The sequence below is a fragment of the Lepisosteus oculatus genome, chromosome 25, assembly GCF_040954835.1.
Source record: "Lepisosteus oculatus isolate fLepOcu1 chromosome 25, fLepOcu1.hap2, whole genome shotgun sequence".
NCBI classification, from domain to species: Eukaryota; Metazoa; Chordata; class Actinopteri; order Semionotiformes; family Lepisosteidae; genus Lepisosteus; species Lepisosteus oculatus.
In genome coordinates, this window is record NC_090720.1 from 4,390,233 (window position 1) to 4,404,066 (window position 13,834).

General features: G+C 35.6%; 1 protein-coding gene across 4 annotated transcripts in view; it reads right to left on the minus strand.

Moving 5' to 3' along the window:
- The window catches only part of LOC107075574 (MORN repeat-containing protein 1), a 165,296-nt gene that overhangs the window by 144,468 nt on the left and 6,994 nt on the right, over nucleotides 1-13,834 (minus strand). For all 4 annotated transcript variants that reach the window (XR_011183659.1, XR_001477079.2, XM_015337156.2 and 1 more), the window contains exons 7-10: nucleotides 9,500-9,596; nucleotides 6,539-6,649; nucleotides 5,516-5,642; nucleotides 4,742-4,935 (exon numbers count right to left, since the gene is read on the minus strand). Coding sequence is in view for 2 of the 4 variants with exons in the window: in XM_015337156.2 (XP_015192642.1) it covers nucleotides 4,742-4,935; nucleotides 5,516-5,642; nucleotides 6,539-6,649; nucleotides 9,500-9,596 (529 nt within the window). In the remaining 2 variants the exon portion in view is untranslated. The remainder of the gene's footprint in view (nucleotides 1-4,741; nucleotides 4,936-5,515; nucleotides 5,643-6,538; nucleotides 6,650-9,499; nucleotides 9,597-13,834) is intronic.

A 13,834-nucleotide genomic window follows, 5' to 3' on the forward strand; every position in this document is an offset into this window, starting at 1 on the left:
TGAACTACACTCAACCTTTAGTGAATGATTTATGGAACACTTGAGGTCATTTCTACCAATTAGTGTGTAAACAGCAGTTGGTTTAAAGCACTTCCTTCCTGTGATTAACAAATCAATCAGTAGATCGTATGCATTTTTTGGTTAAGAGTAGTATATACTTCTACTGCTTTCACATATGTACTGTAAAATAGTCAAAAAGTATCTTCATCAACATTCTGAAAAAACACTCTTTATGTATGCTGTCTCGGTAGTTAAAAATCATACTTTCCAATAAAAAAACATCCTCCGTGCGCCCAGACACTCCTACTCCACACCTCACACTGCAAGGAAAATGAAGGTTGCCCACTCGACAGCTTTGTGCAGTGTATGAAACTTCTGCTCAGTTAAGGAATTCTCCAGCGATACGTTAAAATGAAAACTGGATCTCTCAGAATCTGCAGGATGTTCTGTGAGAGGAAACACCAGGGGAGAACACAGTCAGTGCTTTCTTAACAGCTTCGGAGTTCTGCAATACCCTTGGCCCTTCTTCCAGACTCTTAAGTCCAAAGCTTCTCCATGTACCTGCTCACCAAACCCTCAGAGGTCTTCCTGATGAGATGGATCTTCAATACACATGTATTATTAATTCACAGATTCTGCCAACAACATCTTTTAATCATATCCTTTCATGATTTATGGATTGCCTATTGGATTTTTGTGTGTTACAAATGGCTTCAGGCAAGAAAAGTCCTTTGTAAACTTGAGCTTTCTTCTCTGGAAGGTCTTCTTTTGACTAAGGGATTGAAATTTTAAAAAAAATACTGCTGTGCAGTCATATTTACAAGTGATTTAAGAGACAGATACAGAAGATTATGAATCCTCAAGGTGGTTTACAATAAAAACCTTTGAGACCTGGAGGTATTCCATGTTGACTGAATCAACCCCACCATTTTTATTTCTTAAATTGGATTGTTGCTCACCCTGCTTCCAAGCAGTAACATGCTTTCACCACTCATTTCTACAGGTAACATACTGGTCTAAAAGGGAAAGATCTTGTTAGAATAATGGAGCAAAAATGAAATATTTAAATTAACAAAAGTTTGTGTGCAAAACAACTTTTTCAGTGAAGTTTGAACCCAGACTTTATTAACGAAGCACAGCAACGCAATAAGAAATGAGGATATGTTAGAAATGCAATTACTCCAATTCCAGCATCTCACTTCTTAACCCAAACGTTATTTGTGGTATACATGTCATAAGTGGTATACAGTACATGACATCTCAGTACATTGCATTGGTTTCGAGTTATACTACAGACATACTTCTTTGCCGTTAAATATAAGAAAAGGGCAAATGGGTACAGTAGGATGATGCACAGCTGCTCTCCTTGACAATTCTGTGATATTTAAACAATGTGCACTAGAAAATAAAAGACTGCAACAGGCCTAAAAATCAGGAGTGCATGAAGATATGGTCTGACTGGTGCTCAAGGAGCCGTATGAATATAATCTTAGCAATAGTTTTGTTTTAAATGTGTCCAACAAATTCATACTGATCAGTATTTACATTTACTATAGGCAACTAGGTAATCATGACAGTACTCTGGACAGCAGAACCATATAAACTATCATTACAGACTAGACAATCAAATACACACAAAAGTATTAACATCTCATTTTCAAACTGTTATTTACCAGGTAAGCCTGATAAATATTAATTAAATATCACTGACAAATCTCTTCAAGGTTGATTGTCCATAGATTTACACAAACAAGTAGCAAAAATGTCCAGCTAAATTACAGGTTCCTCCAAATATACTTGGACAGTGAAATCTTAATTGGAACTCTCATTGTTAACTCTAAATAATCATTAATTATGGGGAAAAAAGAATGAAGGACAATTAAGTCTTTCATTTTTAATAAAGTCAATTCAGGTCTACTGCGAATTAAACAAAATGATAGTGTTGAACCTCTTCATTTTGAAGGAGAAATTGCTGACAGGTGTCCCTTGTTGACCAGGTGTTTATTGTTGGGTAATTAGGCACAGAGTTGTGAACCTCCTATCAACCTGTCTTGCTTTGACTTCAGTGTTTGGAGTCCATAGTCAAAAGTCTAAACAAAAGTGAAATACTTTCTCATTAAATAGAATTTGGAAGCAGAAAGATGAGAGAAAGATCAGATTGGAACCAAAGCACAAAAATTGGACATACCAAAACTAAACATCTGCAATAGACTAAAGAAGAAACCACAAGAATAATTACCAGTCAGAGGGATAACAGAAAACCCCAAACAAATGCCAGGGAAATCATTATGACCCTTAATGCAGGTGCAGGGGTGAAGGTATCAAAATGCTCATTTCACAAAAGATGGACAACAGAATGACGCAGGCTGCATCATATGATGTAAAGACCTCATCAGCACCAAGAACAGAAAACCCAGGTTAGAATTCGCTTGCAAGCACGAAAACAAGCCAGGTGAGCTTTAGATGGACAGACGAGGCCATGATAATAAACCTTACCACAGTGATGGAAGAGGTAAATGTGTGGTAAAAGGCACTGCAGATGTTCCCAAGACACTACCACCTCTGTGAAACACTGAGCATTTTGTCATGGCCTGAGCACGCATGACCCCTTATGGAGCTGTCGGACCCATCCTTATTGAAGGATGAAACAATTTGTCTACTTACAGTATGTTGAACAAAAAGAATTAATGCTTATTGGGTGACACTTTACTATGCAGCATATCAATGACTCAAAACATGTGAGCAATGCAGCCACGGAATTCATCAGGAGAGGAAAGCAAAAAAGCCCCAGACTGGCTAAGTCAATCTCTTGATTTAAATCCAAATAGAGTGTGTACTTTACATGCTAAAAAAGTCAGAACACTTCAGAAACAGGGAATAAACCCCGTGGGACCCAGGGAAGTGGCTGCAGCAAAATATTCCGAGCTTAAGGACATCAGTGGATTGCTGGTTTCATGTAGTAAATCAAACAAAATACTTCTGCGAGCTGAAATTTGTGTAAAATGAATGTGTCCAATTTGTATGGTCATTTAAAATCACTGGGGTGATCACAAAGTATGTTTTTGTTCTAATGTCACCAAATGTAATTACCCCAAAAGAAATTGACATTATACTGTATATTACTTATTCATCTTAATCTCATGATCACAAGCACAAACTGCTAAACTGTTTTGACTTCGCTGTCCCAATACTTTTGGAGAGCTCTGTATAACAAGTCATAACATAGGTGGTCTAGTGTTGTGCTTGATTAGGCCAGCTCAATACCTAATTTAATCAATTGTCATCTAAGCCCCATTTTAGAACACTAGCAAAAGTTGAAATTAAGCTATTCATAAAAATGATGGTGCTGCAGAAAAAAAACTGTATCAAATCAAGCAAGGAAATGAGAAAAGCAAGGGTCACTTATGTATGCTGGAGATGTTTGTTGTTAAAAAAAAACATCAGCTTAACATTCACAGATTCATTTCCTGTGGAGCCTTCAATAATCTTAATCACTCATATCATTCAAAACACTTATGAACATCTCATGGTATCACATTAAGCATGAGAAAAGTTGCTGTATTAGTAAATATGTTTCATTGCCAAACAAGTATGATTGCAACTTGTTGGGTCAAACTAAGGGCCTTCCTGAATCAATAACTGAGGGAAACAAAGGCCTTGGTGAAAAGATATAAACCAATTAAAAAGCAGTGGTGCGAATGTATCATTTGATGATATGACCAAGTTATTCAGTATTTACAATAATGGTACAAATTAACTGGAAAAACTAATGACAACCATGCTATTCAAATCCATTCATTTTTTTAAATCATATTTGATTCATTTCTCCCAATGCTGGACTTCTTTTCACTTTTATAAGAGATTCATACCCTTAAAGAACTCTTAATGGAAACATTGTAGCTTGTGACCCATCTTTAGTCACATTTGATACTGACATTATAACTCAAGGCTATGTAAAAATAAATGCAGAGTTAAATTGGTTAAAATAAAAATTATTCACTGTTTGGATATTGGAATGGTGAATTGGAATTGTTTATGTTGTAAATTCTTAGCAAAACTAATTCCTTTCTACTTTCCTTTCCATATTATTCACAAATAAAACATCCTTTTGAAAGTGATTTGCTATTCCTACAGAATGCATAAGACTAACTTTTAAAAGCCACATTCCAAAGGTATTGAAAACAATAACCAAAAACCAAAGCTTTGCATGTAGCAGTATGCAACACTTTGCTTTAACATGTTTTAGGTTTAATAACTGGAAAGACCCAGAGTTACAAACTATTTTGAATAAAAATAGATTAGTGGTCAAAATGGACAAACCAAATTGTAAATATTTTCAAGATTTCTAAATATTTTAGTTCTTGCTATATGTTAAAGACTCTCTTGCTCTTAAACTCAATCTTACTGTGCGTGTTGAAGCACCAACACATTAGCACATCAGTGGAAGATAGGAGTATGTAAAGCACAAATTGCCAATTACATAAACTGTAATTGATATTTGTATATTTTATCAATTAAATTAAACCAAAAAATTAAGAATTTAAAAACAGACAGTGAGAGCAAACAATATTCTTTTGAAATAACTCTTTTAAAAAGGTGTAACCGGCTCAGCTTTAGAATTTAGCACACACTTAGTTTTCAGTCTGTTGGGTTTGGGATGATATCAACACAGACAGAAGAGAAAAAAAAAAGTTTAAACAGATGGGCATGACAAATCAGCACTGTGATTATCTGCACTCACCATCCAGGTAGCTAGGGGTACCCCCTCCGAGTGCCACGGTGTCTGATCCACTTCCAGACTGCGATTCCCCCTCAGGGATTGGCGAGTCCGTCTGCACAAATCCGGATTTAGCCACAGCAAGGGGGGCTGAGCCTCTGGAGTCATCGCTTTCAAAGACTCGCTCCATCAAAGGGTAGCTAATACACTCAAACCCGCTGTGCATAAGGCAAGGGAAAACTGACATTTCAGTATCTTGAGCAATTCTGATAAGCTCATAGCCAGAAATCTAACCTCCCTTATGTCCCATAATACATAAGCTCACTGCCTCCTGCCACCTATTACTTATTTTTAATAGCAGAATGTGAAGGCTGAACTTCTAAATTAAACTGTGCTCAATCAGTCTATCAAAGCTGCTTATACATAATAAGGGGTAGTATTCCCTTCAGACTAAAGAAACTACACAAGCTGCAGACTAAGATGTATAGTACTCATTGCATACACACCTATTTTCCATTACCCCTTTATAAGGAAACTGAATGACGTTTGTTTGGAGTTGGGGTCATCTTCATTCACTGTTTTGTTTTGGAACTATATAGAACAATACAATCTTTGCCTCAACATGAAAAGGAACTTTTAAAAGTATTTAGGCATTTGAGACCATTTTACATGCAACCATAATTTCAATCAAGATACATGATTATGAAGAAACTTCAAGCTTATGTCTTAAATCTCAGGTTCTTGGAATCAAATCGATCGATATCAATATCAATCCAAAAGACTACTCTGCTTACTTACAATGGTGTTAGAACAGGTTTCTCTTCTATGTCTTCAATCAGCTTTAATAGTGTGGTGCAGGAAGAGGTGGGAGGGACTTCCTCTTTGCGAACACCAGCCCAAATCTGCAAAACGCGACCATTCTCACCTTGCAAACAGAGAGGAGGTATAAATAAAGAAAAATAGAGCTCTTTTTTATTGTAGTACCTAGGTGAATCAACATTAAACCCTAGATACATCCCAATGTTTTGTCATTGAACTGTACATATAAATTACAAACACATCCTCAGTCACTATGCCTCTAGTGCCTTCTCTTCTCTAAAATACTAAGCCTTGTTGAGTTGCAGAATTCATACAGTACAAAACAAAACGTTTCAGAACAAACGGGGGGCATTAATTAAATAACAGGAGTACGACTGTGTGCAGTGCAATTAAGAAAGAATGCGGGATGTTTTCGATCTTTCCGAGACACACAACTGCTTACAAAAGGTACCATATTTAACTACCATGTTAAAAAACTACGGTTAGAAAAATTACATTAAAAACAGTATAAAATTGACATGTAATTTAACTTTCCTTGTTGAATTTAAAATTTAGTATGAAGAACTCACAATAATACTGTTGGATACAAGATACTTAAAAGGCCCAGATAATGATTTGCATTTAGACAATTCCTTATAATCCAAAAAACTTCTTTAAAAAGGTTTAAAGACTAATCTAACCAAATAAACTACTGTATTCCCCAAAAATCTGAATGTCGTCCTGCAATTTTGCTATTTCGATGAAGTGCAGGTGATAATAAAGAGCCCATAAATACTTTGCCAAGTTCACATTTGCCCTACACTTCTTCAATCACCTCGCTGTAAACAGAGCAGACAAAATATCTTAACTTGATTAAGTCCTTGGTTAACGTCTACAATCTTGAAAGCTAAATTTGAGTTAACCTCTGGATTTACTAAACCACTGTACAAGACCGTAAGAACATCCTATTTTGCCAGTTGCATTTTCCCCCATGTGATGCAACGGTTCTGTTCAAGAACTTACCTGTAATTATTTCCTCCTCTTCATTTTGAAGTTGTACTTCAAGAGTAAAAGGTGATCTCTGGAACACTTCAAGCATATCTCCTCCTTCAATTACAATCTTAGATGCACCACCTGCAGCATATTAAAAGTGTTGAACAAGCATGATTCACGTGCTGTACCAATTATACCAGATGCATTTTAAGAGAAGAGCAAAAAAGTGTTTAAAATATGCTTTCAACCAATTCTAACGTACTGATGAAATGCAGTGCATGGAAAGTGGAATTCAATTCCACTGTGCCAATTTAAATTTAGGAAATCTTATTGCTTTCCTGGGTGTTGCACTGAGAATGAAGACGTACTGTAGTATACAAGTGCACTGCAATCCTTGAATCTGTCGCTAACAAGTAGAATTCCGGACCATTAAACGTCTTAACTACATTTTAAATTAAAAATTAATTAATTAAAAAAAAGGTTAAATCAACAATCTGGCCGATAAGAATGCCTCATGACTGCTGCATTCCGAAGAGGCAGATCTTATAAACCGATTCCCATCTAACTCTGAATAAACTGTGACAAAATAAATGTAGACCATGGCTCAACACTTCAAAGATAACTAAAGATTATATAATTTATTAGAATTACCATTTGTCATTCCCCTTCACTCAGATCAAATTGATGCAGATAGTAATCTTGACAGATGAAATCAAAAGCCAGTGCATTACAACACCACATTTCCCTACTTCCCAAGCCCAAAACACAGAATAATCTTAATGGCAGTTATAACAGTTAAACTGATGGATGAGTGGCCTCTTTTAAACGGATTATTTCATGGCTTTTCCCAGCATATTATAATCACTGCATATATATTCTTAAATTTAATTTCAGCTGCTGTTAATCTCTACCCTGATACATTTGCATCTTTATAATCTCTTCACAAAAGAAATACAAAAGACTTGTGGCAAAAACTACCAATTATGTTACAGACAGTTTAATATTGGTGTACTATATATTCCAATGTGGCCTTCTGGGCTGAACCAAAATGCTTCATTTTTAGTATTAATGGCTGGGGAAAGACTCTTATTCTTCAAAGTTTAAAATGTGTAGACTATTAGGGCAATATCAGGGTTTAGGACTATATAGTTTTACATTTATCAATTACATGTAATAGTAAACATGTTCTTGCAACAGTTAAATCTCTTGTATTTCTTAACGTACCAAGGAAGCACTTAACATTTACACAGTGCTAATTCGGTTTTCAATAGTAACCTATGACTTCCAGCATTATTATGCAATAAATATATTTATGTTTTTCTTAAAAGGAAATAACTATCTGTAAAAAGTTCATGCTTTTCCTGTAATGAATAATTTGGTAGAATTATCAGTGTAACACATACAGACTACATAGTCAGGGCTTCCAAATTAAACTACGAAACCTTGTATCTTACTATGCATGTAAGCGATTAGATTTATCCATTTGCTTTCTGGACTGCTTAGGAATGTAGTTTCTATCAAACATGTGAAACTGTACCCTAACAGAATAATCTGCAAACTTTAGTAATACATTTGGCATACCCTTATGTGTACATGAATTTAACACTGTTAGAAATACTTAACAGAACATGAAGAAAAAAAACAGGACTGTCTCAAGAAACAAGAGCTTAACTTCCAAACATCCACACAAATTAAGAAAGGAAATAAAAATACCCAACAGTTCACAGTTAACAAGTACTATTTGCTATATGCATACAATGTAAATGGATGCTTCATTCACAGGAAGTCTAAATCAATGTCAGGTCTAGTTGAAGAACATTGCTGAAGATTGAAAAGGCTTGTTGAAAATGATCATATCCTGTCTGTGTAAATTCCCTGTAGCAGTCCCATTAGAATGCAGTCACACCTTAAGTCATCCATAACAGACTGAAGGGGTCCAGTTCAGTGACGACGTGAACCCGAGTGTCCAAAGACATGGGAGCCATGGAGACAAACAAAGGGACAGACTGCTAACATTTTAAATCAAAACAGGACCACAGAACTCTATATTCAGTTACTCTAGATTTCATTTCAGTCTTCATAATCTCTGCAGAGACATTCACGCGGTCCTGAACAAATACTAGAAACCTGTAAAAAGAGTGCTATCTTCGAGATCAGGAAAAAAATAAGCCACATTCCTTTGTAGTAATTTGTGGTTATATATAACAACACACCTTTAAAGAGGCTAAAGTGAATTAAGGGTAGTCATTTAATTGTTTTTGTACTGATTAAAATAGAAAGGAGAAATTAAGACTTAAAAGAAAATCAAAGCAACAAAAAAAGAAAAAGGCAGAAACTACTTTCCACCAAAAGAGAAAGTACAATACAGTCAATACTCTGTAATGTAAAACTAGAGCAGATGTATCATTATAGGATGATATCGTTTTTTATTACAACCTATAATCACAGATGTCAAACCCCACACCTCATTTATTGTATTAACCAAATTAGAATTATGCCTGTGCACAGATTAACTATTGCATCAAACAAAACAACATTCACTGATTATACAGGTAAGGATTAAAGCCTTAATTATGTTGCATTGGAGAAAATACTCAAGTAGATTTAGATTTTCTACAAAAAGGAGGTAAAGAAACTCAAAATTACACTAAAATATAGGCTTCAGAAAAGGAATTAAGTCATTATGGCTATACAGTCAGGTCATACAAAAAAAGCATTAATGTTAATAAACATTACAAAAACAGTAGTCAACTGTCTGTAATAGTAGCCACAGGTGCTAGCTTTCTTTCTCCTCAATTTAACTGTTCCTACAGATGTGAACTATTGCATTCTCAGCTGTTGCTATGACGATAAGTTCCATGTATGGAGCAAATGAAAGGCTGTTAAAAATATCAGGGCCAGCAGACAGGCAATATCAATTAAGAGAGACTCAGCAGGGTGGGACCCCTGTCTCTTGCTGCTAATAAGTCTTTGGAATCAAACGGTACTCACCAGCAGGCTGCCCACTTGTCCACAAGCCTTCATAGATGACACCAGAGCAGTGAATCATTGTCCCCTGACCATTAAAAAGATTGTTTCTCCATTGTCCCTGGAAAGAATTCAAGACCACAGTTACTGGCTGAGAAAAATGTTAAGGAGATAGTTAAAGTTTTTTTCCCTATTTTTAGTATATACAGTTGCAATATGATAATGGAGTATATCATCATAATGCACTTCATTATTTATTAGAAATGATTAATGCTTGTAAAGGTCTTGGCATTGCCAATTTTGACCTTCAGTTATGAAGGCTAATTGTACAAAACAACATTCTGGTAAAATCACCCAGCTCAGAAGCATTTATCAGATTACACTGGGGTTTTCAGCAGCAGTAAAACATTATGCAGCTCTAGTTCTTTCAAGGTTTTAAATCAAATGGGAAAAGGGAAACAGACTCAGTTCTTATGCACTTGTTTTCTATTTTGTTTCAGATTTGGCATTCTCCTACAGAAGAAATGGCTCCTAAATTAGAAGAGTATGCCTCCTCTCCATTTATTCTTCAGGTGGCGTGCAGGAATTTTAGTTAGTGGTTATCTAGTCTCAAAAACATTTTTGAAGAAAACTTTCATCACCATCAGCTTTAACAAGTCAAGCCAATTCAAATCAAGTTTATTTATACAGTGTATAGTGCTCTTCCTGGTGAAGCATCTTTGAGCATGCACAGACAAACGTAAAACACTGCATATAGGGGGAAAAAAATCTACAGTGAGTAAAAGCATGTTCAAATAGAAAGGTTTTCTACTTTGACTTAAAAACTCAGCATTTTAGTCAAATATCAAATACTGTAGGACGGGGAACTTAATAGCAAAAAGCTGTAGATCCATCCGATTTCAGGCAGCCTTTCTGTTTCAACCAGAGTCAGCATTTGTACAGTAGATCTCAAAGATCATACCAGAACACATGGAGTATGTACCATTGCTCCAAGAAACATAGAATATCGTGATCATGGAGAACTTTGTAGGGTATGAAAAAAATGTAATTTGCAGCTAACGATACTCTCTGAACAACAGAGGACTAAATACAAAACCTTGAGTAAGATGAAGCTGCAAAAACCATGTTTAAACGTCTCTAGCCAACTTCCACTACAAACTGGATCAAGAAGTTGGATTTCTTAAGAATATGACAAAGTTGTTGCAACATTAGATCAAAAAGCACTACAATGGAGAGTTATGTAGAGTTTACAATATTAGCAATAAAAGGACCAAGAGGCAGAATGTGCTTTTACATGAGAATGTCAGGATCTACCTGAAGTCCAAAATAGCTTCAAAGATTACTTTATCAATATCGTTCTGAGAAAACTATTTGAAAACAACCCCAATTGGACTACGTACAGAATAAACTGAAGGAGAAAGAGAAACTAGAATAAGAGAGATTCTGAAACATATTGGAAGTCCTCGAATAAAAACACTTAAATTGAAAGGAGTTTCGGATTTGATGTTTTTTTAACCAGTAGCAGGTCATTGTTGACATTTTAAACTTAGTTGGAAAAAATAAGAAGCCTTAACTTTTGCAAGAGTGCTTTTGGATTAGATGGAAGTTCAAGATATGCAAATCATTTCAGAGTCCAGCTGATCTCCATCACTGGTCCAATTTATAGTCTTTACATTAGCGAGCTTTGGAGTCACTGACAAAGCATGGAAGACATTGTCTTGTTAAATTATAACATACCTGTCCTGCAGCTTCCGTAATCTACCAAGAATAACATTGTAAGAGTCAAAAGCCTACTTAGCAGATGAAAATGAACCTTCAATGAGCACTGTAGCACCACCCATATATTCATACAAGTACCTGGGTATAGCAAATGGCAAGAGTGAAAAAAAAATTAAAAGCGATTTTATGAACATAGGACAGTAATCGCAATTAAAGTAGCTGAAATTTAGGTTTCGACATTCACAATCAAAGCTTAAAGTAATCATACTGACAACATCACAAGGATTTTTTTTTCCATCAATACATTTAGGTATCCAAACATGTCTTCTGACCTGAAAAGAGCTCATCAATAACATTCAATAAAGATTCTTCTTGGTCAAGATCAATAAAGAAATGCATATCTCAACAGCCCTCAGTTATTCTGCTAACTCAATGTCTCAATTAATGGAGAGAAAAGAGAAGAAAAACAGATTAGGAACCCAGATAGTGGGATCAAATGATAGCTGCTTTTCGAACCCAAAAAAGTAAATTCTTCTCACTCAAATAATTTTTTTGATCACAATTTTTTTCTGATTATCTAACATTAATTGGAAGAAAACTTATTAGAATTTTTTCTTAAAACAGACCCCTTTCCATTTGTGATTTAGTGCACATAATTCATGACTTTCAGAATGTGTAGTTATAAGGCAGCACAACAAAGGGCTGTGATGCCATCGCTTTGAAATGCGAATCTAGAAGTCAGACACATTTAGCTGGATCAATGCAGAGGCTTTGCTTGCATATCCACGGGGTCCCAGACTTGAAGCCCTCAACCAATACTTCAAAGATGTGACAGGGACAATTTGAATTTCTAATCCTGATCACATCAGCAGGCCTAGTGCTAGGAGGAATGGGCACAATCTGCTTTTGAAAACTAGGCCATCACTTGGGGAGAAGATATTGGAGGAGGAGGGGCACATTCAAATGATTTAAAAAATGGCACAGACCTAGGAAAAGTATACAACTAGACAGTTTTAAAGCATTTATAGCACCTCAGGAAATCACCACTAATAACAGAAACTGTGAATCTGAACTAAATAGAAAATAAAATTGGATGGGCTAGAGATCATACATTCAAATACATGTGATCAAACCTTGTCAAAGTGTAATTGAATTACACAATTTCTGTACATCTGCATACACAAACACATGCATCCCCTTCAAGACACAGCTTTCTTGAACCATAGAGAAAAATGGTATTGATAAGATCAGATATGGCAACAACTCCGTTTTTTCTTTTTTGCATCATGTATTCTGAATGGGATCATTAAGGATTGCTGCAATTCTAAGCCACATCTCCAAATTCTCCTGGTTTAATGCACACCCTTCTAAAAAGGGTTTGATGGATTCCAAGATAGATGGAAGGGGGGGGGGGGGGGGTCATTTTATGTCTTCAAACTGTAGTAGTGAACAAAGACCAGTGCGTGCCTTGCTTTTAGAGGCCAGTCATTCTCCACCAGGCTTCAAGTTCACTGAACACAAGGGCAATGTGAAGTGATGTTACTGCTGTACAGAACCTGCTCTGCAGTTAAAGTGAAAAGACACTGCAGTCAAATCTGTACCTCTTTTTGGACAGCACAGGAGAGGAAAAAAAACCTTTGACTCAATAAAAGGTAAACCCTTCTGCTGTCAAAACGATAAGGGACTTGCATGCAATGGAAGACAGGTCTTGTTATAGACACTGACGCCGCAGGCAGACGACATCAATCACTGCAGGAACACAGAGCGGTCACTCGTCTCGTCTTGCTAATAATGTCTACTGCTGTTTAAATACTCTGCATCACGACACCGTGGGGCTGAGGTGGGCCTGCTATTAGGCAATTATTAAATGTCTCAAGGCTGCTATATAATTTTATATTAATCTAAATAAAATATAAAATTATATTGCAGGAAAGCAATCAGTCGCTCTCACAATCTTCTGACAGGAGATCATTTGTAATAAGATTTCATCTTTCATTCTAGCTGAGTGAGATTAATGCACTATATATATTTAAATACAAACGTGCTGGGTATACAAAAAGAAGGACTTTACATAATGGCTTATAAAATTATGTGTGCTAATACATGCTGTTATACTCAACACTCAAACTATAAAGATATCGGAAAGAAGACCAATATAGAAAAATCTTGTAAATCCTTCCATTAATAAAATTGAGATTTTTGGAAAAAAGGCAACAGTTCAAAACTAACATTTGACTGATATATGAACCTTGAAATACAAGAGACTAAACCAATTACAACACATACTGTAAGTACAACCCCAATATTCATCTTGCTTCAAAATTAGGCTTTGCCATTTATCAGTCAGTTTGAAATTGGTAAAAAATCCATCATTGCATTTAAAGATTAAAGAGAATTGATGATAAAACAAATTCCATTAACAAGTCTTCTGAGGGTAATGCCAGCATTTAACAGCATTCCTATTTTACAAATATCATTGTAAAATAAATTACAAATCAGTACATTTGTGTGATTCTATAACATTAAAGGCTCATCCTAACCCAAAGCTTTGGAAAGTAAAGTAAGATTTAGAAAACTGAATGCCAAGAATATACTTGTTTTCAGGTTACACACATGGTAAACATAAACCTATAGAATCTA